The sequence below is a fragment of the Spathaspora passalidarum genome (genome assembly GCF_000223485.1).
Source record: "Spathaspora passalidarum NRRL Y-27907 unplaced genomic scaffold SPAPAscaffold_2, whole genome shotgun sequence".
NCBI lineage: Eukaryota > Fungi > Ascomycota > Pichiomycetes > Serinales > Debaryomycetaceae > Spathaspora > Spathaspora passalidarum.
In genome coordinates this window covers 1,676,925-1,694,778 of record NW_006767426.1, presented here as the reverse complement: position 1 = coordinate 1,694,778, position 17,854 = coordinate 1,676,925, and the positions used below count along the sequence as shown (strand labels likewise).

At 35.7% G+C, this 17,854-nt stretch overlaps 9 protein-coding genes across 9 annotated transcripts; 7 read left to right on the top strand and 2 right to left on the bottom strand. All coding sequences in view use genetic code 12, as the record gives it.

The window, feature by feature from the left end:
* Positions 1-258: 258 nt before the first annotated feature.
* On the top strand, positions 259-2,034 carry SPAPADRAFT_65580 (histidine phosphatase family protein; the record flags this gene model as incomplete). The annotated part of the gene is made up of 1 exon (XM_007373966.1): positions 259-2,034. The coding sequence occupies one exon, from the start codon at positions 259-261 to the stop codon at positions 1,642-1,644; it is 1,386 nt and encodes a 461-aa protein (XP_007374028.1).
* A 623-nt stretch (positions 2,035-2,657) lies between these two features.
* SPAPADRAFT_134430 (histidine phosphatase family protein) lies at positions 2,658-4,052 on the top strand (the record flags this gene model as incomplete). Its single annotated transcript, XM_007373965.1, has 1 exon — positions 2,658-4,052. One exon carries the CDS (start codon positions 2,658-2,660, stop codon positions 4,050-4,052), a length of 1,395 nt encoding a protein of 464 aa, XP_007374027.1.
* A 64-nt stretch (positions 4,053-4,116) lies between these two features.
* Positions 4,117-5,325, bottom strand: ADH5 (Adh5p; the record flags this gene model as incomplete). The annotated part of the gene is made up of 1 exon (XM_007373964.1): positions 4,117-5,325. The coding sequence occupies one exon, from the start codon at positions 5,277-5,279 to the stop codon at positions 4,272-4,274; it is 1,008 nt and encodes a 335-aa protein (XP_007374026.1).
* A 2,630-nt stretch (positions 5,326-7,955) lies between these two features.
* HEM1 (5-aminolevulinate synthase) lies at positions 7,956-10,020 on the top strand (the record flags this gene model as incomplete). Its single annotated transcript, XM_007373963.1, has 1 exon — positions 7,956-10,020. One exon carries the CDS (start codon positions 8,063-8,065, stop codon positions 9,791-9,793), a length of 1,731 nt encoding a protein of 576 aa, XP_007374025.1.
* Positions 10,021-10,224: 204 nt separating this feature from the next.
* Positions 10,225-12,581, top strand: SPC98 (Spc98p; the record flags this gene model as incomplete). The annotated part of the gene is made up of 1 exon (XM_007373962.1): positions 10,225-12,581. One exon carries the CDS (start codon positions 10,225-10,227, stop codon positions 12,562-12,564), a length of 2,340 nt encoding a protein of 779 aa, XP_007374024.1.
* A 779-nt stretch (positions 12,582-13,360) lies between these two features.
* On the top strand, positions 13,361-15,323 carry CRC1 (carnitine:acyl carnitine antiporter; the record flags this gene model as incomplete). Its single annotated transcript, XM_007373960.1, has 2 exons — positions 13,361-14,568; positions 14,624-15,323. The coding sequence occupies one exon, from the start codon at positions 13,430-13,432 to the stop codon at positions 14,312-14,314; it is 885 nt and encodes a 294-aa protein (XP_007374022.1).
* VMA4 (H(+)-transporting V1 sector ATPase subunit E) lies at positions 14,548-15,283 on the top strand (the record flags this gene model as incomplete). The annotated part of the gene is made up of 2 exons (XM_007373961.1): positions 14,548-14,568; positions 14,624-15,283. 2 exons carry the CDS (start codon positions 14,548-14,550, stop codon positions 15,281-15,283), a joined length of 681 nt encoding a protein of 226 aa, XP_007374023.1.
* A 180-nt stretch (positions 15,324-15,503) lies between the features above and the next one.
* MRS2 (Mrs2p) lies at positions 15,504-16,838 on the top strand (the record flags this gene model as incomplete). The annotated part of the gene is made up of 1 exon (XM_007373959.1): positions 15,504-16,838. The coding sequence occupies one exon, from the start codon at positions 15,504-15,506 to the stop codon at positions 16,836-16,838; it is 1,335 nt and encodes a 444-aa protein (XP_007374021.1).
* On the bottom strand, positions 16,830-17,797 carry SPAPADRAFT_59866 (DNA-directed RNA polymerase I subunit; the record flags this gene model as incomplete). The annotated part of the gene is made up of 1 exon (XM_007373958.1): positions 16,830-17,797. One exon carries the CDS (start codon positions 17,753-17,755, stop codon positions 16,880-16,882), a length of 876 nt encoding a protein of 291 aa, XP_007374020.1.
* Between the last annotated feature and the right edge of the window lie 57 nt (positions 17,798-17,854).

Here is a 17,854-nt window from a genome sequence, read left to right as displayed (position 1 = left end):
AAGAGGCGAATTAGACGGAGTCAGTCGGTTATTGCTCCATTGTTCAAAATTACAAACCTCTTGACCTTCCATTGGCTACATCATTATCGCAAGATCTGCAATCTCCATTCTGATATATTGTCCTCCAACGTGGGAGCTTCTTGTGGGAGTAGCTGCCTATGAGGTTAGTTTGCCGAGGTATAAGTATCCCTAGTAAACCATCCATATTCAAAGAAACTTGTTGTCTGTAATACAAGAATCCCAACAAAAATCGAAGTAATGGTTGCTATTTCAAAGTTAATTAATGGGGGCTTGGTATTAGCCTCTCAAGCTATTTACCAAGACGTGGCTCAACCTCAACAAGCCTCCCTGGAACAATTCAATATTATCAGGTTCTTAGGTGGTTCAGCCCCGTACGTTCAACATCCAGGTTTTGGTATTTCTACTGATTTCCCTGAACTGTGTGAGATTGAACAAGTTCAGTTGATCTCAAGACATGGTGAACGTTTTCCTACTGAAAGTAAAGGAAAGAGTTTCAAATCTATCTTGAAGAAATTTGAAGAACACAAGGGTACCTTCAAAGGCGTTTTAGCTTTCTTGAATGATTACGACTATTTTGTTAAGGATGATAGTCAATATGGATTGGAAACTACCAACAAGAACTCTCAAGGTACTTATGCTGGTACTTCCAATGCTATGAGACATGGTACTGCCTTCAGAGCAAGATATAACTCATTATACAACCCAAATACTACTTTACCTATATTCACTACCAACTCCAACAGAGTCCACCAAACTTCTGAGTACTTTGCTCGTGGTTTCATGGGTGATGATTTCACTAATGAAAACGTTCAATTCAACATTTTTGCTGAAGATGGATCCCTTGGTGCTAATTCTTTAACTACCAGGTATGCTTGTTCCGCCTATAATGATACAATCAATGATGATTTAGTAGCTAAATTTGATGATTCCTTTTTGAACGATATTGCCAAGAGAATTACCAAGGACAACGACGATATCAACTTAAAGAAAAGTGATGTTGCTAATTTGTTTGAATGGTGTGCTTATGAAATTAACGTTTCGGGATCATCCCCAGTATGTGATCTTTTCACGAATGAAGATTTTGTTCATTACTCCTACTACAATGATCTTAACAAATACTATTCCACAGGTCCTGGTAACAATATTACCTCTGTCATTGGATCAGTTCTTTTAAATGCTTCGTTAGAATTATTGGAAGATGATAAGGCTGAGAACAAGATCTGGCTAAACTTCATCCATGATACTGATATTGATCATTACTTGAGTGCCTTAGGTATCTTTACTCCTAAAGAACCTTTACCAACTGATAAAATTGTATTTGACAGACAATTTATCCATGGTAACCTTGTTCCTCAAGGTGCTAGAATTTATACTGAAAAGCTCAAATGTGGAGATGACTCTTATGTCAGATATGTAATTAATGATTCCGTTATTCCTATTGAATCGTGTTCTTCTGGTCCTGGGTTCTCTTGTAAGTTTGACGATTTCAAGAAATTTATTCAACAAAGATTGGACGGCATTAACTATGTTGAACAATGTGGAGTTGCTCAAAATGTCAGTCAGTCTTTGACTTTCTACTGGGATTACACTACCAAGAACTACACTGCTCCAATTGAGATTTAGATATAAAAGCGTTTGCGACATATATAAAAAAAAAGAAGAAATCTATAGATTTAGCATATTTAGAATCTAGTAATAAAATTTCACAACTTGATGTTACAAAAAAGGCGGATTCGCTTACCGTTATTTCTTTTTGACTAGCTAGACTGCTCAACAATTGTATTTACCCCCTTTAATCATACCCACGGATAAGTTGATACTTGGTGGACTGACGTTCATCTCTAAAGACATAATTCTAATAGTGGTTAATTAAACAGTACACGTGTAGGGAGCTTGAAGGAGATTAACAGCCAATAATTATCTGCAAATACATGCATTTGAAACCGCCCGTTGCATGTTAAGGTTTATTTACATTTGACCGAAATCTGAATTGAGATTGCTACGGATAATAATAGAAAGAAATTGTACTGTCTGACAGGCCAAGAAAACTTATTAGCCGATCTTCCCACGGGGTACTGTGCCTGAAGTTTTTAGTACAAAAACAAAGATGCCTTTTGGGCGGGCCGGTACGATCAGGTCATTGAATGATCAAATTAATAAGGGCCCGCCACAGTTTTTTATTTTTATTATATTAACTAATTGGCATAATATTTCTTTTTTTTTCTCATTGTTTGTCATCGTTTATACATAAAAAAATATTTTTTAAGGTACATTTGCAACATAGACAATGCGCCTATGACCTAAAAATTAATTTCACGACAAACGTCTCTTCCAGAATTTCTATTTCGGAAAGTCGATTCAAAAGTATACGAAAGGCACACCCACGTGGATGCGAAATAGAAATATCTATTTTCGATAAATGCCATACCTAATATGGTAAGGAAAACAGAGTCACCATTGTAATTTGCAATAACAACCACTATTGTCAACTTTGAGCTCGTGGGGAAAACGGAATGGGGATGCCCATCTCTTATGCCTATTTTTCAATCCCTATCTCAAGTATATAAAGACTACAAAGTATCCTTTTATTTTCAGTCTCAATCATTCTTATCATCAACAAATATACTCGATCATCAATGGTTGCTATCTCCAAATTAATCAACAACGGTTTGCTCTTAGCTGGCCAAGCAGTCTACCAAGACTTGGCTACTCCAGAACAATCTTCTGTTCAACAATACAACATCATTCGTTTCCTCGGTGGTTCTGCTCCTTATCTCCAACGTGATGGTTTCGGTATTTCTGTTGATTTCCCAGAACAATGTACCATTGAACAAGTTCAATTATTATCCCGTCACGGTGAAAGATACCCAGCTAAAAGTGACGGTGCCAACTTTGAACCTATCTACCAAAAGTTTGTTAACTACAACGGTACCTTTAGTGGTCAATTAGAATTCTTGAATGACTATGAATACTTTGTCCCAAACAAGAACAATTATGAAAAGGAAACTTCCCCACTGAACTCTCAAGGTACTTTCTCCGGTACCTCTAATGCCTTCAGACATGGTGCTGCTTTCAGAGCTAAATACAACTCCTTGTACAAGGAAAACTCCACTTTACAGGTCTTTTCATCTAACTCTGGTAGATGTTACCAAACTTCAAACTACTTTGCTCGTGGTTTCTTAGGTGATGCTTACGAAGAAGATGAAACTGTTAAGTACCACGTCATTTCTGAAGATGCCAGCTCTGGTGTCAACAGTTTGACTCCAAGAAACAGTTGTCCTAACTACAACAGTACTGCTAACACTGGTCTTGTCGCTAAATATAACACTAGTAGTTATTTGCAACCAATTGCTGACAGATTAGTCAAGCCAAACCCAGGATTAAACTTGACCGCCACTGATGTCAGTTACTTGTTCTCATGGTGTGCTTATGAAATCAATGTTAGAGGTGCTTCTCCATTCTGTGACTTATTCACCAACGAAGAATTCATTAAGAACTCCTACCACACTGATCTTAGCGATTACTACTCTATTGGTCCTGGTCACAACGACAGTAGAGTTATTGGTTCTACTTTAGTTAACGCTACTTTAGCTCTTTTGAAAGACAATGACAACGAAAACAAGATTTGGTTATCTTTCACCCATGATACTGATTTAGAATTCTACCACAGTGCCTTAGGTCTTGTTGAGCCAAAGGATGATTTACCAGTTGATCACATTCCATTCCCTAACCCATACGTTCACTCTTCTATTGTTCCACAAGGTGCTAGAATTGAAACTGAAAAGTTAAAGTGTGGTGATGACTACTATGTTAGATTCATTATTAATGACTCTGTTATTCCAATTCCAACTTGTGCTGATGGTCCAGGTTTCTCTTGTAAGCTCGAAGATTACGAAGAATACATTCAAAGCAGAATTGGTAATCTTGACTTTGTTGAACAATGTAACATGAACTCATCTAACCCAGCTTCAGTAAGTTTTTACTGGGACTACAACACTGTTACCTATGATGCTCCATTAGGGGATTTCTAAGTTTAGAAGAATTGTATAGTATTTAGAAAAAAAAAATAATAGATTGATTGACTTTTTTTTATTTGATTGCTAGTAAACTATAACAAAATTGCTGCAAAAATATTTTTTAAGAGAAAAAAAAAGACGTCCGAATACGGAAATAAAAAATAACCGCAGTGCTTTCGAGACAAAATTCTCCAACTATAACCCTCCAAAATCTTTTAATCTAGAAATTTAAACCTAAGGATTGAAAACAACTCTACCTTCGTATTCATTATTCTTCAATTTCTTGATATATGTTGGCAATTCTTTTAAAGGAGCTTTGGCCACCTTTGGAGTGACCAATCCTTTACTGACCAATTCAAATGCTTCTTCTAAATCATTAGATGTACCCCAGAAACTACCCAAAATGTTGATTTCACGAAGAGCCAAATCTCCCAAATCAAAAGAAACTTTTGGAGCTCCTAAACCAACTGGAATAATGATTCCCTTTGGTTTAGTATACTTTTGACACAAGTCAAATGTTGGTTGAACAACAACGAAATCAAGACAAACATCGAATGAACCAGGCTGAACATCTGAAGGTAAAGATTCGTAAACAGAAACACCAAGTTCCTTGACAATCTTTCTTGCTTCTTCTTTTTTATCCAAAACGGTAATCTTTGCACCAAATGCCTTGGCAATTTGAATACCATTGATACCTAACCCACCGGCACCGATAATTAAAACATTGGAAGTTGGATTAATACCAGCCAATTTAACTGCGTGGTATGGAGTTAATACCGCGTCTGTTATGGCTGCTGCTTGGTCGGATGTGACGTTATCGGGAATTCTAACCAAATTACGAGGTCTCTTGACCAATAAATATTGTTCATAACCTCCGTTATAACCTAAACCAAACCAATCTAAAAATGCATTCTTACATACATTGTCTAACCCAGCACGGCATTCTCTACAGATACCACAACCATTAGGGCCAACACAAGCAACTCTTTCACCAATTTTAAATCCTACTGTTTCTGGGCCGAGAGCGGCAACTGAACCAGCAATTTCATGGCCCATAACGTAATTGTCACCACAATCTAACCCTTCATAAATGATGTGTAAATCCGAATGACACAATCCAACAGCATCAACTTTTAATAAAAGTTGGCCTGGACCTGGTTTACCGACTGGTAAATCCTCTTTAAGCTTAAGACCGTCGGCCTTGGTATAAAAGAAACCGTATTGTTTATCTGGAATTGACATTCTTGAATAGTATTATTAATTGATATATGTGAATTGAAGTAACAAAAGAAGAAGAAGATATAGAAATCGGAAACCATCTAAAGAGGAGATCATGTTTTTTTTATAGGAAAACTCAAAGTATTAGGGGGTGTAAAGAAAGAACTTCGGAGCCGCAGGAATTGATTACATTATGTTTCCTGTTTTAGGGGGCTAGTAAATTAATTTATTCTTGGGATTATTGAATTATTATTATTATTCGAGTTCTGGGCATTGTTGGAGCGTGACTGGATGCATATTGTTATAACGGGATTCATTCCTGTTGGGTGAAAGACAATGAAAAAAAGGGAATTTTTGTGGGGATGGGGTCATCGATTCTGCAGCACTTTTTTTTTAACTTTAAAATTTTTATACTACCCCTAGAATACAATAAGTTGTAGCAATTACAAACATAAATACCTCTGTGAAACTCTCAACTCCACATAAATGATCTAGTCAACTGAATGCCTTTTTTTCTAGCAGTTTTCTCGAGATTATTGAGCTCAATACTTGCAAGGGAAGAAGGTCGTGCGTATTTCGAATGAGGGGCGTAAACGCTCAAAACTATGAAAACACGTGAGAATATTTTTGTGTTCACCCCTGAAAAACTCCATAATTTAAAAGGTCACCTATTCATTTTATTGGAACCAGGTGTTATTAATTACGTCAAATAAGCCAAAGAATGCAGAGAAATTCGTATTGAAGTCAATTAAAATCTTTAAATGAAATATTTTAGAAAAGCGTATCTGTTATGTCTTGGCTTCTGCCAGGGCTCTGTCTAAATCTTGTTGTATATTAATCTTCAAAACTGGATCTCTGGAGATTCTCCTTTAATTGTAATTCACAAAAAAAAAGTAAACAATTCTCCAAACGGGGAATTGTCTAAAAGAATAAATCGACTATTTTTACCTTTGGGCAATTGTTACCGGACCATCAGTATCCGTAAAATTTCAGTCGGAGAGATTCCGAATGCGCCGAACTTGACCACGTAGAAAGGCTTATCTGCTTTGTTAAAGGTAAAATACTGCAAGTATACGCAACAATCTGCTACATACTGAATTCAATGCTAGAAAATCCATTATTCCTCTGTCCCCAAACGATTGCTTAGGTTTACCAGTCCTTCAATTAAAGGGGTCTTCTCTTACCCTGAAATTATTTACACTAAATGTATCTGAATTTTGACCCCTAACCACAGCATTCTTCAAACCTAACCACAGTAAAAATAGACATAGTATGTCCCCATGATGCATTACCTAAATGTAAATGATTTAATCCATCACTTTTATAGGTCTAACCATTTCCACTACAGTCACTGGGTTTATTCCAATTATTATTTAACTCTGTGGCTTTGTAAAATAGCATTGTCGTATAAACTTTGCGCTACCAAATATTGGAACTTTCTTGGTTGCAAAAATCTCTAGAAAGTCAAAATCACATGGTTTTATCAAGCATATCTAAGTTCGAATATGAGTTAGGTGTTATCAGTTTTCTTTTCAATTTTGAAAATGAAAAGATCAGTGGAACAATTAAGTGAAGAAATTTTCCCAAAAATTTTACAAATTTATCTAGCAAGCTGTGTATCAAAGATGAAACAAGTCCGAAGAATGTGCCAACCTAGAATGTAACTATAATAAGGTTCCTTTTAAAGGCATAAGCTAATATCAACTAGTAATCGAAACTCGTCTATCATATCCACGGAAGTAGTCATGAGCAACATTGGAAGTAGCGTTTCCGGATTTGCTGGATAAGGAAAGACGAAAAGCAGCTACAAATACCAAAACAATAATCTAATAATCCGATGCAACCACCTTCTGTTTGAAAGTCGAACTCCAGGAGTTTGAAAAAGTCAAACCCCCTTATTGTGTCAAAAAAAAAAGTTAGAAACATCTTGACATACTATTTTCTGGTCACGCCAAAATCATGTGACATGTACAAAGTTATTTTTATCTCTATACGATTTTATTATTTTTTCTACCCAGGCCAATCATTGGCCAATCAATAGTAAGTAATTCCCTAATCCGGCTAAAAAAACCCGGAAAATACGGTTGACAATAAAATATAAATCATCGAAATTCATAACCTAATATAGTCAAATAAACGCACGAGATAATAAAAGGGCTGAATTCATGTCTTGTTTTATTACCCCTGATATAAGGTTGGAATTTCAATCTATTCCGTCCCAACTTGTATATAGGGATGAAACAATTAAACGAGATTTTGAGTGACTCATGTGATATTTGCATTTGCACCCAATGTCACATTCGGGGTTTAAATAATATCACAAAACAAAGAAACTAGTTCTATTGGCTAGAGTATACAAAAAAGAAATGCCAGAGAAACTGATCTAGAATGGATCAGCAGTGATTAATAACAATTAATCAAAGAAGCATCTGAATGCTGTAAATAAATGTTCTCCACATTTTAAGTTGATGAAGAGGGGAACTAAGTAAGCCAATTATAGTTTAAACAGTAGTAATAATATGTCTTTTTCCGCGCCAATAAGTTGGGTTGACCACCACAAAAAAAAAGAAAATACCATCCCAAAGCCCATGAAAAAAAAAGAACCGTCGCAATTTTTTTTTCTGGTGCAATATTTCAAACGATATAAAAGTATACAAATTTCACTAGTTTTTTTTTAGATTTCTATAGCCCTACCATTCTTTTTGTAACATCTCCATTGAAGAAGAACTACATCTTTGAAAGTATCCTTATACTGCAACAAGAACCGTAATCTTTCTTTATTTTATTTACAGGAAAATTATTCAATCATGGAAACCCTCACTAAAGCTTCAATGGCAGTTTGTCCATTTATCAAATCAAGTTCAACTCAAGCTTTACGTCAGTTAAGTAACACTGGTGGTTTGACTTCCCAAGCTCGTCACTGTCCATTTATGGGTGCCGCTTTGACAGCTAAGGAACAAGCTAGACTTTACTCCACTAAGCTGGTCAAGCGTTCTGCTACTACTTCTGCTAAGGTTGCAACAGGTACTACTAGTAGCTCTAGTTACAAACTTGCTACCCCAGAATTATCTAATGCCCAAGTTGATCTTTCTAATCATGAACTTGCATTTGATTTCAACGGATACTTGAACGATGATTTAAACAAGAAAAGATTGGACAAATCTTATAGATTCTTCAACAACATCAATCGTTTAGCCCATGAATTTCCAAAGGCCCATCGTGCTGATGAACAAGATCGTGTCACTGTTTGGTGTTCCAATGATTACCTTGGTATGGGTAAGAACCAACAAACTTTGGATGAAATGAAGCGAGTTTTGGACAAGTATGGTTCCGGTGCGGGTGGTACTCGTAACATTGCCGGTCACAACACCCATGCTATTAGGTTGGAATCTGAATTAGCTGCTTTACACAAGCATGAAGCTGCGTTAGTTTTCAGTTCATGTTTTGTTTGTAACGATGCTGTTTTGTCTTTGTTTGGTCAAAAGATTAAAGATTTGGTTATCTTCAGTGATGAATTAAACCATGCTTCTATGATTCAAGGTATTCGTAACTCTCGTGCTCGTAAGCATATTTTCAAGCACAATAATTTACAAGATTTGGAAGAGAAATTGGCTCAATATCCAAAATCAACTCCAAAGTTGATTGCTTTTGAATCCGTTTACTCCATGTGTGGTTCCATTGCTCCAATTGAAGCCATTTGTGATTTAGCTGAAAAGTATGGTGCCTTGACTTTCTTGGATGAAGTTCATGCTGTTGGTATGTATGGTCCTCATGGTGCCGGTGTTGCTGAACACTTGGATTTCGAAGCTCATTTGAAACTGGGTATTAACCACCCTGATATTACTACTGTTATGAGTAGAGTTGATATGGTTACTGGTACTTTAGGTAAGGCCTTTGGTACTGTTGGTGGTTACATTACTGGTAAAGCCAACATGATTGATTGGTTTAGATCTTATGCTCCTGGTTTTATCTTCACCACTTCCTTGCCACCTGCTATTATGGCTGGTTCCGCTACCTCAATTAGATACCAACGTTCTACTTTAGCTGATCGTATTGCTCAACAGAAGAATACTAGATATGTTAAGAACAACATGAATGCTTTGGGATTACCAGTTATGCCAAATCCTTCTCATATTGTTCCAGTATTAATTGGTAACGCTGGTGATGCCAAGCGTGCTTCTGATTTATTATTGAACAAGTACGATATCTACGTTCAAGCTATCAACTTCCCAACTGTTCCAATTGGTGAAGAAAGATTGAGAATTACTCCTACCCCAGGTCACGGACCTGAATTATGTAACCATTTAATTGAATCTGTTGACTCAGTATTCAAGGAATTAAACTTGAAGAGAATTAATGATTGGGCTAAGATTGGTGGGTTATGTGGTGTTGGTCAAGAACATGACATGGACGAACACATTTGGACCGATGAACAATTATCTTTGACTGATGCTGATTTGAATCCAAATGTTTTCAACCCAGAAATCTCACCTATTGGTGTTTCTTCTGGTGTTCCATCCGTGTCTCCAATCTACTAAGCGAGGCATGCTTGCCCACCAATTTTTTTTAAATTCTTACAGTGACTGACAGATTTGACTTTAACTTAAAACTCCCCAAAAAAAACAATGCTTTATTTACTTTTAATATTTTTTTTGTACTTATATTACTTTACTGAGTCAATCACTATATATTATTACCTATGAATAGTTATTTTCTTGTTTATATGAATGTATTACATATTTAACTTCATATTGTATATTGATTTAAATGCTTTAGTTTGATGTAGTTATGAAAATCTTTTGATAAGTTGTAATTTACGCTGGCAACACGATTGGTTGGCACTAACTCGCATATTAAAGTTTTGTTTTGTTTCTTTTGGTGGTGGAAAAAAAAACGCGATCTTGTAAACAAAAAAATTTGGCAGCACTAAATAAACACATCTTCTACATCGTTGCCAGTATATATCTCCATGCTTAATAAGTCACAATTAATAAAGCTCTACGTACACCGTTTAGTGAAATCTTTAGTTCCTGCAGAGTTTGGCGACGAGTTTATTCAAAGTATAACGAATGATGTTAATGTTGCCATAAATCAAAATTTACAACCACAACAATCATACCAACAACAAGATTTAAGCTCAATTATACAAGATTTAAAAGTCCATTTCCTAAGCAATGGGCTTCAAACAGAATGGATTAAAGTTCAAGAGCTTGTCAATTCCTTAGCCAAGTATAAATCTTTGGATCAGATTTATAACTACCTTGTGTTTTTAGACACGTTACGCCAGAGTAGTGAAGGCAACAAGAGGCAGAACAGTTCCAGATCAGTACGAAATTTAAGCTCACCATTCAGAGAAGCGGGGAGTGTTATTGGCTCACTTAACGGTGCGGGTGCTGCTGCCACGGTGGCTGCTGGCCAAACCCCACTCGCGCAACTAATTACACCATATTATGAGACCTTGGACGAAGAGACCATACTTACATATCTTCCATATACACTTTTAGGTCATGATTCCAATTTATTCAAGTTTTCTGGTAATTCCATTGAAATCCCTCCCACTATTAATAACAGTTTTAGTGATTTATTACGAGATATATTAGAATATGCGTTGATATACAAGAATCTAAATGAGTTTGTTGATACTACCAAGGGGAAATTACAATCAGGAATAAAGACAGCATTTGTTAGTGTTGTTGAAGGAGAATTAAGTGAATATGTTAATGCAATAAATCGAATTTTTAATAGGGGTACAACTAGCACAACATCAGGCAATGTCAGTTCAATATTATCTGTCTACCACAGTATATATTCCTGGATTTATCGATTTCGAATCATACACAATTTCAAACTTAAAATGAACCAATGTGACGATGGATACGAGTTTCTTGTTTATGTTTATGAGTTTACTAAATATGGAGATTTAAATGTGAAGCAGTTATCACAACGAATATTTAATGAAATGATTAAACCATACTATAATATTGTTGAACACTGGATAATAAAAGGGGAATTAATTGATAATTGTCAAGAATTTTTCATTGACTTTGACATTGAGCAACAGGAATTTAACAGTATAATCAGGTTTAATAAAGACAAAGTACCGAATTTTCTAGTTGAGACTGACAAGATATTTCAAATTGGTAAAACCTTGATCTTTTTAAACAAATATTGTCGTGAGTTAAAGTGGATTAATTTGTTCAATACTAAATATTCTACCATTATATTTACCAATAACCTGGGATTAGCAAGTATGACCGAATCTCAACAAATCGAGCTCATCAATCAACAATATAATGAATGTTTAGCTTATTTGACGGAAATTATACAGGGCAATTGTTCCATGTTTGAACATTTAAAGAATTTCAAGAAATTTTACTTTATGGAAGATAATGAATTTATTGATTCTTTAATATTGAAAGGAAGTGACTTGCTCAATGAATCTTCTACCAATATAAGTTCAACACATTTGAGTAATTTGTTATATGAAGCCATGAATTTGTCAAAGATTAATAATAATAGATTAGATGCACGAATTTTGAGTGTTAGTCATGAGAAGATTGGATGGGAAGTATTCACGATTGAGTATCGAATTAATGACTTGCCTATAAATTTCTTGATTGGTGATCACCATGGACAATATCTCAAATTATTCAATTTCTTGTGGAAATTACGTCACTTATTGAACATGTTATATGAGAATAATCGAAGTTATAGTCAATTGGCAAAGATGAGGGTGAGGGCTGTACGTATTAATTCTATTAGAAACAAATTGATTCAATTTTTGAATGGGCTAATTGATTACTTGTCAAATTATGTGATTGAACAGCTGTTTCAACTGGGGATAATTGATAAATTGTTTAATAATAAAAATAATGAAGAATTATTGTTGAATAAACAGTTTATGAATCAGGAGTATACCACTCCGCCATTCAACATCAATTTGTTGACAATTGATGAAATAATTACCATGCATGATAATTATCTAAACAATATTATAAATAATAAAATCATAAATGAAGAAGTTAAGGGTAAACAAACAGGCCATAGTTTTATTCATCAAATTTATCAAATCTTGCAAACAATTTATGATTTTATAAATACTTCGACTGAATTGCATGAATTGATGTATCAGTACTCGGTTGAAATTGAATTGGATGATGATTATGATGACATTGAAGACAAGATTAGAACCGTCAAGTTGAAGATTTATAATGAGATTTATCACAGATTTCAACAGTATCGTGATAATTTTATAAATGATTTAAAGCTGGATTTTGAATTGAAGGATCTAAGTTTTACGTTTATGTAATAATAAACATTAGTTGAAGAGAATACTCTGAGGTACAAAGGAGTGTTTCCAAATAGAATTTGTAAATCTTGGAAATAGTGGCGCAAGGAGGCCCCGTAAAACGAGAGTAATGTAAATTTCTGGGGTATATTTTAGAGTAAAATAATCAGATAACCTTTTTATTTTCTCTGGAGGTTTCTGAAATATTAGATCCTATCACCTTGCATAAAAAAAAAGTTGAAATAATAACCAAGACTTTTTGAAATTGAAAATTATTTTCAAACTAAAGCACAAGGTGAAAATGCTTTATCTGACTTTCATGCTATCTAATTCGTTACCATTGTGATCGGTATCATTGAACAATAGAAAGCCTGATTTGTCATTGTGAAATCAAAGTGGGAACGCTCTAACATCCGAGGATGACATCGCCCCACATTGACGGGAAAATCAAAAATAGGGTGTGCGCCCAGGCAGGATGTTTATCTTTACGGAAGGGGGAGGGCAGTACCCAGTCATTCCTTGGGATATTTTCTATTACAATATAAACAATGATATTCCAATTCAATATAAGCATTTATACGTCAAATGTAAATCTATTCCGTATGTCCTACTACTGTTGGAATTATGCAGAAAGTGGGGGTGGGGCAAAGACAGGAAACAGCCAAGCCAAAAAAAAAAAACAATTTCTTTTAAAAAAATAAGACGAAAAAAAAAAAAACTCCGAGGTTTCTTTTGTTCTAATTTTTCATTTGCCCGTGAAGATAAATAATCCCCAGATTTTCCAAAATTTTTCTCATTTCTAGTTTTGTTTCTTTTCATTCAACAAGTTTTCGTTTGACTTTATCATAGATATCTCTTTAGTTCTTCAGGTTATAACTCATTCACAATGGACGAAGTTGATTCAGTATTAGAAACCGAACACCAAAAGACCAACGTCTTGGTTGACAACGTCAAATCATTTGCTTCCGGTGGGTTTGGTGGTATTTGTGCCGTTTTAACCGGTCATCCGTTTGATTTGGTCAAAGTTAGATTGCAAACAGGGTTATACAATTCATCGGTACAATGTGTTAAACAAACCGTGGCCAAGGATGGGTTATTAGGGTTATACCGTGGGGTGTTACCTCCATTGTTGGGTGTTACTCCTATGTTTGCTGTTTCCTTTTGGGGTTATGATGTTGGTAAGAAAATTGTTTCTTCTTACACTGGTAAGGATATTAGTCAATTTGATGTTAAGGAAATTTCTACTGCTGGTTTCATTAGTGCTATTCCAACAACTCTTGTGGCTGCTCCTTTTGAAAGAGTCAAGGTCATGATGCAAATTCAAGAAGGTAACAAATCCAAGGGTATGGGTGGTGTTGTTGCAGAAATGTACCGTACTGGTGGTATTAGATCCATCTTTAAGGGTTCAGTTGCCACGTTATGCAGAGATGGTCCTGGATCAGCGTTATATTTTGCAACTTATGAAATCTTGAAGAAGAAGTTGAGTAAAGATGATCAAGAATTGTCATTGGTGGCTATTATGACTGCAGGTGGATTTGCTGGTGTTTCTATGTGGTTGGGTGTTTTCCCAATTGATACCATCAAATCAACCCAACAATCCTCGAATGTCCCAATTTCAATTGTACAAACCACAAAGAATATTTATGCCAAGGGTGGTATAAAGGCATTCTTCCCTGGGGTGGGACCTGCTTTGGCCAGATCTTTCCCAGCTAACGCTGCCACTTTCTTGGGTGTCGAATTAGCAAGAAACTTTTTGGATAAAATTATTTAAGTATATATTTATTTATTATGTTTGTCATTTACTGTGGTGACCCTAACTGTGTACACACTAACAAAATACTATGTGAAATTTAGTAGGTCGTGTACTTTGGCAAAAATCGTGGCTAAGACATTGGTCGCTATTTTTCCTTTCTCTTCCCACTGTCGATAATAAATAGTCTTATAAGGAGTAGGCAGGAATTAAACCTCACATCCTTATTATAGAACATCAATTAAGAATCCAAGATGACATTATCCGATGAACAAGTATGTTTTAGTTAAGATATGCTTTGATTGTTCAATTTATACTAACAAATTCCAGGTAAAATCTGAGCTTACCAAAATGCAAGCTTTCATTGAAAAGGAAGCTAAAGAAAAGGCCAAGGAAATTAAATTGAAGGCCGATGAAGAATATGAAATTGAAAAGGCCTCAATTGTTAGATCAGAAACTTCTGCAATTGATGCCAACTACGAAGCCAAGTTAAAGAAGGCATCTTTAGCTCAACAAATCACTAAATCCACCATCTCCAACAAGACCAGATTAAGAATTCTTTCTGCCAAAGACCAAGTATTGACTGAAATCTTTGAAGCTGCTGAAGCCGACTTGAAGAAGTTGACTACTTCAAAGGAAAAATATTTACCTGTATTAACTGGATTAATTGAAGAAGGGTTATTAGCATTAATGGAAGGAAAAGTTAGCATTAAAGTTAGAGAACAAGATGTAGCAGTTGCCCAAGAAGCTATTGTTGAAGCTGCTGCTAATTTTGAAGCCAAGGCCAAGTTTCCAGTGGAAATTGTCGTCAATGAAACCGATTTCTTGAGTAAAGATATTGCTGGTGGTGTTGTTGTGGTCAATGGTACTGGTAAGATTGAAGTCAATAATACCTTAGAAGAAAGATTAAAGATATTGTCAGAAGAAGCATTGCCTGCTCTTAGATTAGAATTGTTTGGTCCTTCTGCCACAAGAAAGTTTTTCGATTAGTTTATTTGTTTATATATCGTAATAAATGTTTGTTAGTTTCACCCATTCGGGTTTATCTCGCAGAGCCCTTAATTCCACCGCCTAAAAAAAAAAAAATTTTCCGTATCGCATTTTTGCCATTATGAAATAATTAGCAACATCCCTTTAGTAATTACACCTTGCTACATAAAACATATGTTGACATTCTAATACAACCAGTTTATACTTTATAACTTTCATCATGTCCTTATTTTCACGACTAATACCTACGCTACGACCTAGAAAACTTCCTCTTGCATTTCCTTTTTCTCCTATTCGCATAACCAGATCAAACACTACAACCACTCGACCCAATGAAGCATTGCCAATCAAACCAGTAACACCCAACGACCTTTATGTATCATGCACCACTTTTGACAAACATGGAACCATTACTGCCATATCCAAGAAATACCCCAAAACAACCTTCCTCAAGGATAATCATCTCTACCCGAGAGATTTGCGAAAAATCGATACTTCTTCAATTGATGTTGCCCCTACAATCATGATCAGACCTCTGGACGCGATATTAGTAAACTTGCTCCATATAAAAGCCATTATTAAACGAGACTGTGTTATGATTTTCGATACTAGTGCCTCGGAAGCAGCTACCAAGTTAGGAGTGTTTATGTATGATCTCGAATTAAAGTTGAAGCTGCCCGGTGTCCATGGCCACGGGTTACCGTTTGAATTTCGAGCATTGGAAAGTATTTTGGTTAATGTAATGAGCTATTTGGAGACCGAGATTAAATTGCACGAGTCTAGTTGTGGGGTGATCCTTAGTGAATTGGAAGATCAAGTCGATAGACACAAGTTGCAAGATTTGTTGATTCGACTGAAGAAATTGTCAAGTTTCTATCAAAAGGCAGTGTTAATTAGAGATGTTCTCGAGGAATTATTAGAAAACGATGAAGATTTGGCCGGGATGTATTTGAGCGAACAGAAACATTTCAATCCTGAGTTTGAAGATTATGATGATTTGGAAATGTTGTTGGAAAGTTACTACCGACAATGCGATGAATTTGTCCAACATGCTGGAAGTTTATTGAATGACATTAAAGCTACCGAAGAAATTGTCAATATTATCTTGGATGCAAATCGTAACTCGCTTATGTTATTCGAATTGAAAATTACAGTATACACTTTGGGATTCACAGTTGCTACTTTAGTTCCAGCGTTTTATGGTATGAATTTGAAGAACTATATTGAAGAATCAAACTTTGGATTTGGGGCAGTGATTGTTATCTCTCTTATCCAGGGTCTTTTAATAACATGGATGAATTTCAACAAGTTGCATAAAGTTCAAAAGTTAACCATGATGGGAACAAGAGGAGCTTCTAAACCATTACCCCAACCCCATGTTCATATACCTACACCCCCTCCCCCTCCTCCTCCTCTCAAACCTAAAATGACACTACTACAAAGATTTTGGTTTGGACCAGGACGTCAAAATCGTGGTCGACGGAAGTTTGATCGTCCTACCAGTAGAGAGAAGGATGTTATTTGGAGAATGATTAATGATGAAAAAATGAGATAAAATCTTGTAAATAATAGTTTAATTTATAGAATACACATTGACTAATCTGACTCTACTGCTTCAGAATCTTCTTCTTCATGATTCACCACTACTGCTGCATCTTCATCTTGCTCGTCGTCACTGTTAATTATATATCCTGGTAATTGTTCATCCTCTTCGTCAACAGCGATATCAACAGTGGTGACATCTTCTTCATCGAATTTCATATGTTTACCTGACTTTTCGGCAGATTTAACTGGTTGAGCACTTATTTCTTGACCAGGTTGAATTAAAGTACCTTCAATAGAAACAACTCTACCGGTAGTATGCAATGCCTTGACAGTAAACTTCAATTTTCCTTCAACTTTGACTTCATTTTCATCAACCCAGTATCCGAAACTCTTTACACGTCCTTTACTTTCACCTTCTTCTTCAACTTCGTCTTGTTGAATAGGAACAAATCTCCAATCTCGAGGAATTCCGTGTTTTCTAACAGAACAGTTAAAAGTATCACCAATCAACAACCCCAAGTGAGATGCTGTGCTCATGTAGATATCTCCCTCAAGTACATCTCCCACTTGTGGACTCCAGACAAGGAAATCAACGGTAATCCATAAGAATGTGAATGGAGAACTACCTTCAATCTTGGCTACTCCATCGTCTTCTTCCAACTTTATGTTGGAGTATCCAATAACAACACCTTGTGCCTTGGGGAAATAAGTCATGAGCAACTGGTCCAAGTGTTGTGATTTTATTCCGGTGATGGGGTCGGTTATATACATGGGTGCTAATGAAACATAGAGTGATGTGGTGATCTTCTTGAATGGTTGTGAAAGTTGGGTGGTTTCATCAATTGGATTGGTTGACTTGGGTGGTTCTAACTTAGAACGAATAGGAGTGGAATCATCCCTTGGTCTTTTTCTTACTTCTACTGACATCGTATGTGTTATGGGATGGACGGGTATAGTTCTGATGAATATGTTCACTTTCCGATTTTTTGAGAAGAGATGAGTGAAAAAAAATTTTGGTGGTTGCTA